Source organism: Pipra filicauda, unplaced genomic scaffold (assembly GCF_003945595.2).
Source record: "Pipra filicauda isolate LSUMZ 115617 unplaced genomic scaffold, ASM394559v2 scaffold564_size293559_pilon, whole genome shotgun sequence".
Taxonomy (NCBI): Eukaryota; Metazoa; Chordata; class Aves; order Passeriformes; family Pipridae; genus Pipra; species Pipra filicauda.
Window position 1 is genome coordinate 62,907 of NW_024104714.1, and position 15,477 is coordinate 78,383.

Consider the following 15,477-nt stretch of genomic DNA (forward strand, 5'->3'; position numbering starts at 1 on the left):
TTCTAGGCAAAAATCGAAGTAGGAGCCAAATTTACCTTATATACCTTAATATACCTTGTTATCTGTAGCTGCCCTGAGGTTCAAAGGCATCTTCCTTCTCCATTCCCTGCTTAGGCTGTGCTCTCCTTCCGATCACCTATATCCATCCCATTTCCATGAAATTCAGACAAACTACAGGAGTGAGGAGCAGCCCCGAGCACCTGGAAAGCCACATGGAGTGACACCAAGGTGCCACCTTGGACCAGCTCCTTCCTGAAGGTGTAAAGGGCTGTGGGGTGCAAACAACTGCTGGTTGGTCCTCAAAGAAAAAAAAAAAAATCACATCACATCCTTGAGCTAGAGAAAAAATAAAAGAAAAATGTGCCTCCCTTCTGGTCTGGAGTGCTCTGAGACATTCCTGTACCCCCTGGAGCTGCCTCGTCGAGGGTGAGCAATATTTCTGCACGTACTCCTCAGCTTTTCTACTCGCCATGGGCAGAAAAATGAAGCACCAGATGGTTTGGTTTGGAAACAAAGCAACCTGCCTTGGGGTAGGTGATTCCCAGCTGCTCAGAGAGAGACAGTGAGGACTGGGGAGGCTGTGATGGAGCAGCTGATCCATCCCTACACTTCCACCCCAAGGATGTTGGCACAGCGTCAGTGTCATGGGACACAGTGAGTCCTGTGCCTGATAGGATGGAATGGGTCTAAGCTCAGGCACAGCCAAAACAGTTGCATTTTCTGCCTGTCTTTCCCCATCAGGAGGCAATCAGATGTTCTCCAGGTTGGAGATGAAGTCCTGCCAGTTCACTTTGACTCATCCTCTGCTGCTGGAGATGTCCCAGATGGAGGGGCTGGAGCTCCAGGGCAGCAATGACTAACTCGGCTGAGGTACCTGGTGGCACCTCTGGGACCATGTGCCATCCTGTATGCTGCTGTTGTCTCTGGATAAACTCATGCTGTTGAACAGGGCAATGCCATGGGAAGAAGTTCCCTCCTGGCACCTCAGGACGCTCAAGGTTGTGTCCCTTTCCCCTTTCCCCTCTGCTCCCTGTGCTGCCCATTTTCTCTCTGTGATCTTATCCACATCCCTGACCATGTTGCACTTTGGCCAGCAGACAAAATCCCTGATTCCCTCAACCCAGTGCAGTCAGCTGGTTATTTGGGGTCACAAGTTCAGCTGCAAGGCACACGACCAAGCAAACCACAGCACAGGGACGCGTTGGCATCAAAACGAGCCAGGCTGTGGGCTCTGCCTCTTAGGCAACAGCCTTGGCTTTTATTTCATACATGCACACATTCCTAAGCTGTGCCTGCAGCCTTTGCTGGGGCTTGAAATCACATCAAAGCCAGCCTATCCATGAAAGGCCTTACTTTTATCATTAAACCAACTTGTGGGGGTTATTGGTGCCGATAAATCTGTTCCTCAGCCATAGATGGTTGCTGAGGACTCTTCATTGCTCTTCTTTTAACTGTCCTGCTTCCAGAAATCCTACCCATGGTGACATCTTTGTACCTCCCAAGAGCATCAGCTGCCCCAGCATCCTCCAGACACTGTTCTGGTGATCACTCTGGTGGGCGTAGGGAAATTCCCATGTATTCCATTGGGTGTCTCAGAGGAGAGGATATTGCAGGTGTTAACACTTCTGGAGTGCTCCCTTTGGTGACCCTGGGGATGAAGAGAGGCTGAGCTCTTCCTCAGAAATGGAAATAACCTTTGCCCCTCAGCTGGAGCCACTGAATGGGACTGGGGTGGAGTAGCAAGGGATGCAATGAAAGCTGGTTCTCTGGGAAGAAGAGTTCTGGGATCCCCCTGATCTGTAGACAGGGACCATTTAGCTGGGCTGGCAAGTCTGGAGGTGCATGGAGGGACACAGCCCAGCCCTCACTGCTAAATCACCCAGGCTGTGAAAAACATATGTCAATATCTTCCCAAATAAATCTGGGAACTAAGCCCTCTGCGTCCAAACAGCAGGTCCCCCACTACACTGAACCGTCCCAAATACCAGTACGGAGCAGAGGATGGGGGGCTGGACTAGCTGACCTTTAAAGGTCCTTTTCCAACCCAAACTATTCCATGATTCAATGATTCTCTGACATTTCATCTTCCCTGCACACCCCCGTTGCAACCAGAGTACCCCTCCTGCCTCCCCCTCCCCCCGTGGGGTCACAGAGCTCCATCCTCTCCCATCGCTTAGAGCAGGACCCAGAACAACCAGAGAGGCAGGAGGGAGAGTGGCAGATGGGAGTATCCCTGGGGAGCTGCAGAGTTCTCCTCTAAGCTGCAGGAATAAAAGTGAAGAGGGTCTCCCTCCATCCCATCCTATTGCCCAGCCCTCCTGCTCCCACCTCCCCCAATCCTATCTCATTCCCACCCTCCCACATTCCACCCCCCCATCCCACCTCATTCTATTCCATCCCACCACCCACCCCACCTCATCCCACCCCTACCCCACACCATCTCGAGCCCCCATAGCGTTCCACCCAACCCCATCCCATTCCACTCCGTTCCAACCTATTCCATCCCACCCCCCGTCCCATCTCACCCCAGCCCCCCATCGCATTTCACCCCATCCGCGCCCCCCATCCCACCTAATTCCATTCCATTCCATCCCATCCCATCCCACCACCCACGCTATCTCCCCCCATCCCATCACACCCCCTATCCCACCCCATCTCGAGCCCCCATGCCATCCCACCCCATCCCCACCCCACCCTCTCCCACCATTCCACACCCCCCCGGCGGTGCCGCCCCCCCGCCGCTCCGCCCCAGGGAGGTGGTGGCAGCCCCGGGCGGAGCGCGGTCCAGTCCCGGCCCCGCTCGGCTGCTCCGGCGGCCCCGCTCGGCCCCGCTCCCAGCCCCCCGCCCCGGAGTGGCTGCGGCGGGGCCAAGCCGCGCCCCGCTCCCCCCGCTCCCTCACTATAAAACCCCGGCGCGCCCCGCAAGGCAGGTACTGGCGGGGTCGCTCCGCTCCCTCCAGCTTCCGCGGGTCCAGGAGGAAGAGGAGGGAGGAAGGGGGGGGCCGGGTCCTGCTTTCTCCCCCCGCGCCTCCCCCGAACCCCGATGCCGCCGGCCTGAGCCCGCCGGGACGATGCTGCCGCTGCTGCCACTGCTGCTGTTGGGCGCCCCGGGGCTGAGCCTGCCCTCGGGGGGACCCCCAGACCCCGACACTGCGCTGGTCACCCCTCTCCGCCTGGACCCCGACATCAACGGGCCGGCTTATTTCAGGGGGGGGCCGGCCGAGCCCCCCCGGGGAGGGCAGGCAGTGGTGATCCAGCTCTCGGCTTTCGGGGAGGATTTCTACCTCCACCTCTCCCCCGACGCCCGTTTCATCGCGCCCTCCTTCGCCGCTCACTACTTGGGGGCGGCCGGCCGGCCCCTCCCCGCTCTCCGCCACTGCTTCTATTCAGGGGATGTCAACGCCGACCGCGAGTCCTTCGCCGCCCTCAGCCTTTGCGGGGGGCTCCGGGGGGCCTTCGGCTACCGGGGAGCCGAGTACCTCATCAGCCCGCTGGCGGGGGGGGCGGCCGGAGGAGTCCATCACCTGCAGCGCCGCAGCCCCGGCCGCCCCGTCGGGTCTGGAGCATCCCGGTGCGCCGTGGGCTCCGGGCTCACACCTGGCGTGCTGCAGGCGCTCGACAAGTACCGGGGGCGTGCGGGGGGGAAAGGGGGTCGGGCCAAGCGCTTTGCCTCGGTGCCACGTTACGTGGAGACGTTGGTGGTGGCTGACGAGTCGATGGTGAAGTTCCACGGGGATGACCTCCAGCACTACCTGCTCACCCTCATGGCCACAGCCGCCCGCCTCTACAAGCACCCCAGCATCCGTAACCCCATTCAGATCTCCGTGGTCAAGTTCCTCCTCATTGGGCAGGATGACAAGGGGCCCAAGGTCACCAGCAACGCTGCCCTTACCCTCCGCAACTTCTGCGCCTGGCAGAAGAAGTGGAACAAAGTCAGTGACAAGCACCCCGAGTACTGGGACACCGCCATCCTCTTCACCAAGCAGGTGGGTGCAGGGGGGTGGTCCGGAGGAACTGTCCCCCATTTCAAGGAGCTCTGCACTGTGCTAAGGCGTTCTGCCATCTGCACCCTACCTCTGTGGTGCTGCACGAGGGAGGAGGTTGTGCTTCTGGCCGATTCCCCTTTCCAAGGGAACCCCCACTCTCAGATGCTGTGGTGGGGTGGAGCAGAGGCATGGAGCCAGCCCTTGCTGTCCCCTGGGCAGGTTTTGGCCAGCAGTCTGGAACAATCCCTGCCAGGGGGTGAATGAGGCCAGGAGGCGCCCAAAGACAGGTTGCCCCACGGGGAGAAACCTTCTGCTTCATCCCCTGTCTCCTGGCAGCCAATGCCCTGCGGCTCTGGCTTCCAGCAGCCACCACTCTGAAATGAGGGGGCTGAACCCAGAAGAGGAGGAACATGGCCCCGCTTCCCCCTCCCCAGTTGGGAAGAGCTTCTGGTGCCACCTGCCAAGAAAAATACCTCTCCCTGCTTCCTCTGACTCATGCATGAGGTCCTCCTGAGAACCTGGAGCTCTCCTCCACGCTGGCTGCGCTGCATGGACCCGGTTCAGGGCTGGAAGTGAAGCACCAGAGATTCAGCCAGTGCTACAGCCACGCGCTACAGGGGAGGGGGGACAGGGGAAAGCGTCCCCCACGTCTGCTGTGGGCTGGACACATCCCTGTGGAGGGAGAGGGGCTTTGAGCTTCCTTTGGCACAGGCTCTGCAGGCAATGTGGGGTGTGGGATGAACTCTGCCTCCTCCCACCCCCACAAACTGGGTGATACTGCTCCAACAACCTACTTCCAATGCTCCTCCTTCCTTGTGGTCCTGTTCCAGTGTGGACATCAATTCAGTGCCTGCATCCCGAAATCACTGATGGGATGGGAGGAGGATGAGCCCAGCTTGGAGAGTACAGTAACATCCTACCCTGGCTGCAGCAGGCTTTGGCAGCAAAGGCTTCTTCTCCTTTCGCTAGCCCTGCCGAGATGTTTTTGATTAGGGACAGGTCAGGCACTCCTCTCAATGGCAGGGAGACCATTCCCAAAACATCTCTGCAAGTCAAACACTTTTGAGTGGGAAGGATATAACATCCCGCTCAGTTCAGCTGTCCCTAGGCTGAGGTCAGCGTAGGCTGACAATGGCCCTGGAGCAGGAGTGATGCTGTACAGGACGTGCAAGACCTTGTCCTTCCCCTCTTCTTGTCCCCCTGCCCCGGGCCAGCTGTGAATCCTGCAGGAGCACAGGCAGGATTGAAGCCCCGGCTGCTGGAGCAGCTCCTGCCTACATGGGGAGGCTTGAAGAAGTGGACACTGCTAACAGCCCTGCAGGGATGAGCCAGCTCCATCTCTGGTGGGAACCTGGTGAGGTCACCAGAGCCGCAGGTGGGACAGAGCCGGTCCCAGGGATCCAAAAGCTGTCGATCATGGCTGGGCTGCATTTTTTACACATTGCTAAACCAGCCATTCTTGAAATCCCAAAGCAAGCTCCGTGCACAGGCACACGATCGATGAGACATCTGCCTTTCTTGAGTGCATCCATCTGTGGTCCCCTGAAACCTTGAAGCTTATCTCCCTGCCAAAAAGCTGTTACATAAGCCCCTGACTCAAATTTCACCTCCAGCCCAGTTGATAGGCAGTTTCCAGTTATGTCAACGAGTTGCTGATGAATGGGGCTGTCCTTTCCTGCTTGGCTTTGCTCCCTCCCAACATCAGTCGTGCTGGATGGTGGATTTGCCTTTGGGGAGCTCAGTCCTGAGCCACCCGAGCTGGTGCTGTTGGAGGGTCCTGCAGAGCATCCAGCCTTCAGCTGCCCTCCTGCCTCTTGGAAATATTCTTGCACAGCACAGCAGAGAGCTCAGCCATTCTTCCCACCCATCCTGGACCAACAGATGTTTGCTGAACATCTTTGCTGTGCTGTAAAACCAAAGGGGTGCTGCATGAAGGAACTGCAGTGTAGCAGATGCTGCAGGGGAGTTTGGAAATGCTGTAGCTCAAGGCTCAGCTTTTTGGAGTTGCTTTGGATGCCCACAGGAAGCCTCCATGGAAGGGAGAGAGAGCTTATGAGCTGGTCTCTGAGTAGGTGAATTAATGCACAAGCCACAAGGATCCTCCCAGCTGACTTGGAGAACATCTTGAAGTTCACAAGGGATGAGGAAAAGGGATGAGGAAGGTCCCACAGAGGAAGAGTCAAGCTGTCGGGAGAGTGCCAATGGTGCATTCAGCAGGTTTTCTGCAGCCCTTTGGGGCACTGAGCATCCTCCCCGTGTCTGTGCTGTCAGCAGAGGATATCAGGGATGGTGAGCAAAGGCAGAGCCGGCACTCTGCACACTTTCCTGCCTTAAACCTCTTCCAGTTCTCTCTCCTCCCTTCTGTAGCTCCATCCTTGCATTGCCTCTCCTCCTGAGCAGGCTTATGCCCAGCAAGGCTGGAGGAGGTGTTTTATGGGGCTCAGCACCCCTCATTAAAGCCCAGAGATGCTGCCTGGTGTCCCTTGGCCGCCCCAAGGAGGTCGTGGTGGGGGAATCAGGGCATACCCAGTGACGAGCTGCTTGTCGTGTATCCCAGCTGGCGAGGTTCAGAGCCAGAAGTGGGTCAGTGTGTCAGTGCAGGTGTTAGACCGGGAGCCAAAATCTCGCTGCGCCTGTGAGGGAACTCTTCAAAGAGCGGCCACCTTGTCCCCGTGATGCTCTGTCATCCCTCCCCATGCACCTTCCTTACCCCCAAACACCCAGCGCTGGGGAGAGCATGGGCGGGGGGCCCTGGGCCAGCTGCATCCCTGGGTTAGCTCAGCATGGTGATGGCACTGGCTCTTGGTGGTGTTTTGGGACTGGGGACCCTGTGCTTGGGCTTGTCAGCACCCTTAATCACCCCATGCCCACTGGTGGTGGCCCTGTATGGGGCTGTGGGTTTGGACCTGCTTGTCCCTGCCAGCATTGAGGCAGGGGGTGGGATCAGGGATGCAGCAGGGTCCCAGCTGATGGGGAAAGTGTTGCAGAGCAAAGTGCTGAACCCACTTGTATGACGGGGTGTTCCACCACCAGCCCAGACCCAGACATTTCTTCACCTCTCTGAAGATCACGGTCTTGCCTGTGCCTCAGGTCTCCTGCTAAAGCCATCTCAGCCCTGGCCAGGGCTCTCTGAAGTCATCAGGACTGTTATTTACCCGCAGCTGAACCTGCCTGCACGGGAATGCCTTTCAGCTTGGAAACCTTGCTGGAAATGTTGGCAGAGCAGCTCCTGCAGGATTTTGAGCAGCCCAGGCTCTTTGGCTGGGCGAGCGTTGAGCATGAATCACACTTATTTATAGCATGGAAGCGCCCCTTGAGTCCCTTACGTTTTCTTTTCATGTGGAAAGCAGCTCCCTGCACCCCGTGTAGCCTCCCCAGCAACTTTGGGACAGGACCGAGGGATGGGGATGGTGCTCTAGCCCTCTCAAAACACTGATGCACCCCAGCAGGGGAAGGGAGCGCCTGAGGGCAAGGTTATTACCAAGCTGCAGCAACGGTGTGTCTTAAATGGACTTTTTATTTGCACAAGCACCTTTGGATCCTGGAGAAGGGTAGATTCACCTACAAGAAGATCTTTTCCATCCTCTCCCCTGGCAGCATCTGTGTGGGGTCAGGCTGTCCTCAGTTTGGGGGTGGAAGGCTGGGCTAATTCCTCTTGCTCGCTCCTTGAGGGATGGCTGCGGAGTGTCTTGGAGAGGCAGGAGCACTTCCTTTAGCCTTGGAAACCTCTGGCCCTGGACCAGTGGCTTCTTCTTCCTAGGAAAAAGTTGAGAAATGAGGTTGGGAAGTGGGTCAGCTGTGGGTCCAAGGCCAGACGTATTCCCATCCGCTCACCTGGGTCTGGTCCTTGAGCTCACATTTAAGAAGATGGGAGCCGGACTGGCTTCTCCACGCTGAAACCAGCTCCGCCCTGGCTGGAGGAACTGTTTGGGTGGGAAAAGCTGTTGCTGAAGGCACAGTAGGATGCTAGACACACCCCTGGTGCCAGGGTTAAATACAAACATACCGTTGCAGCCTGGTCTGGGTCAGGATTCAAATTTCCTGCCTCTGATTTCCATCCCTTTGTGCTTTCTCCCCCTCAGCAGCGCCCCTTGGGGTACCAGGTACGGGGTGCGGATGGGGAACTGTAGTACCTGTGCCGTCCTCAGAACTAACCTCTACCCTTTGTGCCTGGCAGGACCTATGTGGTGCCACCACCTGTGACACTCTGGGGATGGCAGATGTGGGCACCATGTGTGACCCCAAGCGCAGCTGCTCCGTCATCGAGGACGATGGGCTGCCCTCAGCTTTCACCACCGCCCATGAGCTGGGTAAGGCTCCCTGCTCTCCTCTCCTTCTTGGGAGGAATTACAGGAGCTGGCAGGGCTCAAAATAACCCTGGTTTCGTCTTCTGGAAGATGAGACAATGACCGGTGTTGGGTGATCGGAAAACTCCACCTCGGGGCACGAGACTGCGCCCAAGCCAGGTGGAAAAGGGTAGCTGAGGAAGCAAAAGGCTTTGCTGTTGTGGTTGCTACCACAGTGGGTTTCCAGGATTCAGGAGTCCTGAAATAACAGGCAGAGGGCACAGCTGGGAGGAGGAGGAGGAGGAAGGGGGGGGGAGAGTGCTGAAGTCACCTTCTTTTTGCAATTTCCCTTGTCCTTCCTTTCCTGAGTGCTTTCCTCATGCACAAAGCACCTGGGAAAGAACTGGAAAGCTCACTGGCTCTCCTGGGCTGCCCACAGCCATTGTAATCCTTGCAAGGGCCTGCACCGCTCCGTGCCTCAGTTTCCCCTGTTGCAGGAAGCTGTGGGGGCCCTGCTCTGCCTGGCCTGCACGGTTATTCACGCTGCCCCCTTTGTGCAACCCCAGGCCACGTCTTCAACATGCCCCATGACAATGTGAAGGCCTGTGAGGAGGTCTTCGGCCAGCTGAAGACCAACCACATGATGTCCCCCACCCTCATCCAGATCGACCGGGCCAAACCCTGGTCAGCCTGCAGCGCTGCCATCATCACTGACTTCCTCGACAGTGGCCACGGTGAGCCCTCCTGTGCCCCTCGTCCTCTTACCTGTGTCTCTGCCCTGTGGGAGCAGAGTCCATCCCTGGGCGTGTTTACTGGGAGACATGGGGGGCTGTAGAGCAGTTCTTCTCCTGGCTCTGCAAACAAATTCAGAAGGAAAGGGGGAGTTTGGCAGCATTTCTGTACCATCCAGGCTTCCTAGGTGCTGGGGTGCCTTCAGCAGTGACATCTGTGCTGAGGCTGCTGGCACAGCTCTACAGCATCACCAGGAGATGAAGTCACATGGGTCTGGGATGCAGCTGACCTCAAGGGTATCCCTGGGGTAGCACCTGGATAGCTTTGGCCGAATTTCCAGCAGCCATCCCTCACTCTCCCTTCCCACACTGGTCCATACAACTCCCCCAGGACCTGGTAGACCCTCTCTCCCTCTCCGTTCCTGCAGGGGACTGCTTGCTGGACCAGCCCACCAAACCCATCCCACTGCCCGAAGACCTGCCGGGGACAAGCTACAGCCTGAACCAGCAGTGTGAGCTGGCCTTCGGGGTGGGCTCCAAGCCCTGCCCCTACATGCAGTACTGTGCCAAGCTCTGGTGCACGGGTAAGGCACGTGGGCAGATCGTGTGCCAGACTCGGCACTTCCCCTGGGCCGATGGCACTGGCTGTGGTGATGGGCGCTTCTGCCTGAAGGGAGCCTGCGTGGAGAGGCACAACATCAGCAAGTACAGGGTGAGTACCTGTGCTAGGAGCCCCAAAAACATCCCATGGGGTCGCTCCGAGTGGGTGCTGGCTGAGCAACTCCTCCACCTCCTGGTGCTGGGAACCCAGCGTGAGGTGACTGATGTGGGATGAACTGGACATCCTCTGTGCGGCCTCACCTTGAATATTATGGCAGTTTTGGGCACGGGAATATAAGAAAGATATTAAGCCATTATAGAGTGTCCAAAGATGGAGATGGGCCACGAGGGGAAGCCGTGTGAGGAGCAGCTGAGGGCACTTGGTCTGTTCAGCTGGAGGAGACTGAGGGGAGACCTCATTGCAGTTCCAACTTCCTTGGGAGGGGCGGAGGAGGGGCAGGCCCTGAGCTCTGCTCTGCGCGACCAGTGACAGGACCCCAAGGAATTGGCCTGGAGTTGTGTCAGGGCAGGCTTAGGTTGGATCTTAGAAAAAGGTTCTTCCCCCAGAGGGTGGTCGGGCACTGAACAGGCTCCCCAGGGCAGTGGGCATGGCCCCAAGGCTGCCAGAGCTCCAGGAGGGTTTGGATGATCCTCTGGGGCACAGGGTGTAACTCTTGGGGACGGGCCTGTGCAGGGCTGAGGGTTGGACTCAATGATCCTTGTGGGGCCCTTCCAACTCAGCACATTCTGTGATTCTGTGGTATTTCTCAAAGAGTGATGATGCTGCTCTGCTCTGGTCAGCCCTGGGCAGGTTTGGGGGCAGCTGGAGGTTTTGCTGGTGAAGGGATGGAGATAGTGAAGGGGATGCAGCATCTCATCCCCTGTATCCCCTCAGGTGGACGGTGGCTGGGCCAAGTGGGCTCCCTACGGGCAGTGCTCCCGGACGTGCGGCGGTGGGGTGCAGCTGGCAAAGCGGGAATGCACTGACCCGGTGCCGGCCAATGGGGGCTCCTACTGCGAGGGAATCCGCGTCAAGTACCGCTCCTGCAACCTGGAGCCCTGCCCTGCTGCAGGTAAGGGGCTGGAGCTCAGCTTGAGCTGTGACAACCCCATAAAACCAGAGCTGGAGGTCCAGGTTGGTACTCAGCCCCACATCCCTATTTCTTCCAGTGCCAGGGAAGAGCTTCCGTGAGGAGCAATGTGAGGCTTTCAATGGCTACAGTCACAGCACCAACCGTCTCACTGCCTCTGTCTCCTGGGTCCCCAAATACTCCGGAGTCTCACCCCGGGATAAGTGCAAGCTCATCTGCCGGGCTAATGGCACCGGCTACTTCTACGTGCTGGCACCCAAGGTAGGTGAGAGACCCCCAGAGTCAGCACCTGGGCTGTGGGATAACTCCAGTGAGTCTGGAAAAGAATGAATTTTCTTTGTCTGCTGGGTGGATGGTGTTAGATGAGGTGGTAGAGGAGGGGAATCCACCAGGCTGCTATGAATCAACTGTATGTGTCTGCTTTACCTCAGGGCTAGAGTTGATCCAGAGGTCTTCCTCTGGGTTTGTAAAGGTGCCTCTGGGATATTCCCACAGTCCTGGAATAGAGGATGATAATTATGGTGCTGGGGAAGTGATGTGCAGGACAGGGTGGGCATCCGGACATGGGTCTGAGCGGGGTGATGTTATGGTGTCCCTGCAACGGAAAGGACAGGAAATTCTGTAGACAGAGCAGAAAAGGGATGTAGCCTCATCCATCTCTTCTCAGAGACCCCCAAAAATCCTGACTGAAAAACAGAGCCTGAGCAAAGGGCGACATAGTGCCTGCTGGCATCTCCTCAGACCTGTTGGATGGGTTGGGGTTGGACAGCCACCTCTGGGAGAGTTTCGGGAGTGTCAGAGGGAAATGAAGCAGCTTGATTTGCTCACCCTGGTGCAGGTTGTGGATGGTACCCCTTGCTCCCCGGACTCCACCTCGGTCTGTGTCCAGGGCAAATGCATCAAGGCGGGCTGTGACGGGAAGTTGGGCTCCAAGAAGAAGTTTGACAAGTGCAGTGTCTGTGGAGGAGACAACAAGAGCTGCAAGAAAGTCTCGGGCTTGTTCACCAAACCCATGTGAGTGTTTGGTGACCACATGTGCTTGCCCTACACCCAGCTGTGCTTTTAGGGGTGGGGGATGCAGGAAGGTCATGAAGAGGATGATAGGGGATAAGTCCATCCCAAGTAAAATCTGCTGATGCTCGTGTACATCACTACATGGAGACCTGGGCTGGCTCTGAAGGAGAAGCAGGACACATTAAATGTGCTACTGGCTCCTGATGATGGAGTTAATCCCTGGAACTGTTGAGCTGAAGCATCTTACTTGTATCTGTGCAACATCAGCCTTGACAAAACTCAGTGTAGGGAGGAGATCCAAAATGGCCTTCATGGGAAGGAGGAGACAACTGTAGGGGTGAGAGGATCTCAGGGCTGTAGCTGCAGGGGGCTGAGGTCATGTGTAGCATGATGTCCCTGATGTCCTGCCCTGACTGCTCTTCTCTTCCAGGCACGGCTACAACTTCGTGGTGGTCATCCCTGCAGGTGCCTCCAACATCGACATCCGGCAGCGGGGTTACAAAGGGCTGATCAGCGATGACAACTACCTGGCTCTGAAGAATGCACAGGGCAAGTACCTCCTGAATGGCCACTTCATCGTCTCGGCCGTGGAGAGGGACCTGATGGTGAAGGGCAGCGTCCTGCGCTACAGCGGCACCGGCACCGCCGTCGAGAGCCTCCAAGCCTTCAAGCCCATCCAGGAACCCCTGACTCTGGAGGTGCTCTCCGTGGGGAAGATGACCCCTCCTCGGGTACGCTACTCCTTCTACCTCCCCAAGGAGAGCAAGGAGGACAAGGCCTCCTACAAGAAGGAGGGCAAGACCCCACCAGACCTCAACAACAGTGTGCTCAGCCTGTCCAACCGCCTGGATGGCGGGAGACCAAGCTACAAACGTCCCTCCTACAAGTGGGCAGCGGGTGGTTGGGAGGCCTGTTCCGTCACCTGCGGCGATGGGCTGCAGAAGCGCTCGGTGGCCTGTCGCGATTCCTACGGGCAACCGGCTGCTGAGTGCGACGCAGCGCAGAGACCCCCTGACGTCCGGCTCTGTGGGGAGCCCTGCCCGGCCTGGGAAGCTGGACCTTGGTCTCCCTGCTCCAAGAGCTGCGGACGGGGCTTCAAGAGACGGGCGTTGAAATGTTTGGTCCCGACCGGGCGCCTCCTACCCCGGGAGAGTTGCAATTTTCGGAGGAAGCCGCAGGAGCTGGATTTCTGCACCTTGAGGCCGTGCTGAGCAGGTCAAGGGGTGTCTGCGAGGAAGGGCGTGGTGTTCCTCTAGCTGGGTGCAGCTGAGCAGCAGCCAGGGGTTGGGAGATGGGGAGATGTCCATAGCACATAGCAAATGGGGGAAAAGTAAGAAAAAACAGGGACAAAAAAGGGAGCTGGGTGTTGGGACACCCCACGCACCTGGGAGAGAGGGCTTTTGCCGACCAAGTCTCTCAGAGACAGAGCGGGAATGAACATCTACCTCGAAGCCACTGATTGACACGGAAACCACCAGTGGAGGCAATGGGAGTTGGGGGGGACAGATGGAAACGAGGAACATCATCACTGCCAGAGATGGATCTATGTACAGGCAGGGAGATGCCCCTAAATTGCACAGTTGAAGCCCTTCCCCACCTTCCCAGGGCCAAGCCTACCTCCTCTCTCCCCTGACTCCCCCAACACTCGTGCTAAGCGGGATCAAAAGGATTTTACCAATGCAATGACTGACAAGGTGCTGGGACTGAGGCCTCCAGGGCTCGCTGGTGGTGACTTTGTGGTCCCAGCAGCGTCCCCAGGCCAGGCTGGAAGGTGGTGGCTTTATTTTCGTTCTCTCGTCATGTTTATGACCTGACCAGTGTAAATTTTATGGTGCTTAACTCTGTATTTCTTTAACCTCCTTCCTCCTCTCCTGATGGATGTAAACCTTGCGTAGCAGGGCCGGTGTTATTCCCAGTGGGATCTCACCTACCTGAGGGTTTTCTAAGGTGCTTTGGGATGGGGCTCTGTGAGCATCCGGATGCTCCTTGACACCCCAGTCCAGGGCAGTTTGTAACCTGCCCACCTGAAGGCTTTCAGGGTTAAAAGGAATCACTGTGGACGTGAGGTTTGAGCTGTCATTGTAAAAAAGCAACAAGCAACTGTACTGTAGTACCACAGGGTCAGACACAGCCCCAGCAGTCACTGGTGCTTCATTCCACTCTGGAAATGGTGCTTGATGCTTAATGAGACCAGTATGCCATGCCCAGACATCCCACTGCCCTCTGACCTTTGGCCCGGTTGGGATGTTTTTCCTCTGTGTTAAGCCCCCCTGAGATATCCTGAGCTCTAGCAGAGCTGGGGTAACTGCCTGGCATTGCTTTTGAGCTGCAGAAAGGGAAGTTTAATTTGGGTTTCAGGCCCTCCTGGGAGCAAAGAGACTCAGTAGAGTTCAGTAGTGCAGGAAAAGAGGGAATGTTGAGCCTCTTGCTGCTGCAGAGCATCTACAACCACTTTCTCACTCCAGAGTCTTGTGCAAGTGGTTATTCTGTAACTCTGGTGGTTGTGCCCATTGTGGTCAGAGGCTGTTTTACCTCCCTCCAAAAACGATTTAACCATTGTTTAGGTCTCTTGCTAAGATGAAACAAGCAGGGACCATTTAATTTTTTGCTTCATCACTGATGAAGGTGCTTCTTAATTAAATTAGCTGTGACTGGGAGCAAGCCAGAGCATCTGGGTTGACCTACACAGTTTTGGGATCATCAGAAAGGGATTTTATGGATGAGACACAGATTTTGGGTAGGCAGAAGATGCTGTCTCAGCAGGTAAAGGCTTGGAGCTTACCTTGCTTGCTCAGTCCCATGGAGGTACAGCGTGGAAATGCCCCTTGGTTGGCTCCCAAAGGTCTCCAGCTGTGGGCAAGATAGGAAGGATGACTACAGTCAGGACAGTGGTGGCATGAGGGTTCCCTTGCTAGATCTTTCCACTGGCTTCACAAACTGCATATGACTATGTTTGTGGGCCCATCCTCCCTGGATTGATGTAATTCCTTTTTCAACACAATAATATTTTGCGTCTCCACACTGCTCCACAGAGCCAGGAGCAGATGTTGTGGTTGCTCTGCACAGCAGGGAAGAGGATTTAACATTCTTAGGAAATCCCTCCCAGGTCTCCATTCCTGTGAACATACCGTCCATTTTTGGAGAGTTTTCCCGCCGAGCCTGCCGTGCTTTCCTTTGGGGACAGAGCTCTGAGGAGCTGCACTTTAGTGTCTTGCCATCCCACAGCTGGTTTCCAAGCCACCAAGCAATTGTCACCCTTGATCCCAGGGAGGGCAGGGATTCCTTGTGTGAGGTTCTTTTGCTGAGAGTGCAGCAAAAGGACGGAGATGCCAATGGAACTGGCTGCTTTGTGTATACCATGTATACTGAACCTTGATCTCTGCTGTTTGTGCATCAATAGCAACCTAAAATAAAACTGTATTTAAAATTACACCTGCTTCCCAGTGGCACATGGTCCTGCCAAAGTTATTATTTGGTGGCTGCAGGGCATTTCAAGTCTTATTGTGAACCCAACCTTTTAAAGCCTTGGCTCATTAATTGAAGAACAAAACAACACCTTTGAAAGCCCAACAGGTTTATTCTGACTTGGTTCTGCTATAGGATTTGTTGTTGGTAGAAAAGAAACCCGAGATGAAGGATCCCAGAGGTGGATCAGTCCCTGTGAGCCCCAAGGGTCACCACCAGCAGAATGTTAAATGAACAAGGCTGGTTTGCTGAAATCAGGCTGTTCTTTTGTCAGAGAATACAGAGTTAAAAGGATTGATGTAAA

The 15,477-nt window shown here is 56.3% G+C and overlaps 1 protein-coding gene across 2 annotated transcripts; it reads left to right on the plus strand.

The window, feature by feature from the left end:
• The first annotated feature begins 2,873 nt into the window (after window positions 1–2,873).
• Window positions 2,874–15,138, plus strand: ADAMTS15 (ADAM metallopeptidase with thrombospondin type 1 motif 15). Of its 2 annotated transcripts, XM_027747428.2 has the most exons (8): window positions 2,874–3,986; window positions 8,164–8,296; window positions 8,839–9,006; window positions 9,432–9,715; window positions 10,499–10,676; window positions 10,774–10,955; window positions 11,533–11,708; window positions 12,139–15,138. In XM_027747428.2, the coding sequence occupies exons 1-8, from the start codon at window positions 3,072–3,074 to the stop codon at window positions 12,917–12,919; spliced, it is 2,817 nt and encodes a 938-aa protein (XP_027603229.1). In that variant the 5' UTR covers window positions 2,874–3,071; the 3' UTR covers window positions 12,920–15,138. The 2 variants fall into 2 exon arrangements, with proteins under 2 accessions (XP_027603229.1, XP_027603228.1); XM_027747427.2 differs by lacking the exon at window positions 8,839–9,006.
• Window positions 15,139–15,477: the final 339 nt, after the last annotated feature.

Excerpts from the sequence above, each read along its gene's own strand:
- ADAMTS15 (XM_027747428.2), top strand. The coding sequence starts at position 3,072 with ATGCTGCCGCTGCTGCCACTGCTGCTGTTGGGCGCCCCGGGGCTGAGC. Across the intron at positions 9,007-9,431 it reads CTTCCTCGACAGTGGCCACG|GGGACTGCTTGCTGGACCAG; the intron begins GTGAGCCCTCCT and ends CCGTTCCTGCAG. Across the intron at positions 9,716-10,498 it reads ACAACATCAGCAAGTACAGG|GTGGACGGTGGCTGGGCCAA; the intron begins GTGAGTACCTGT and ends GTATCCCCTCAG.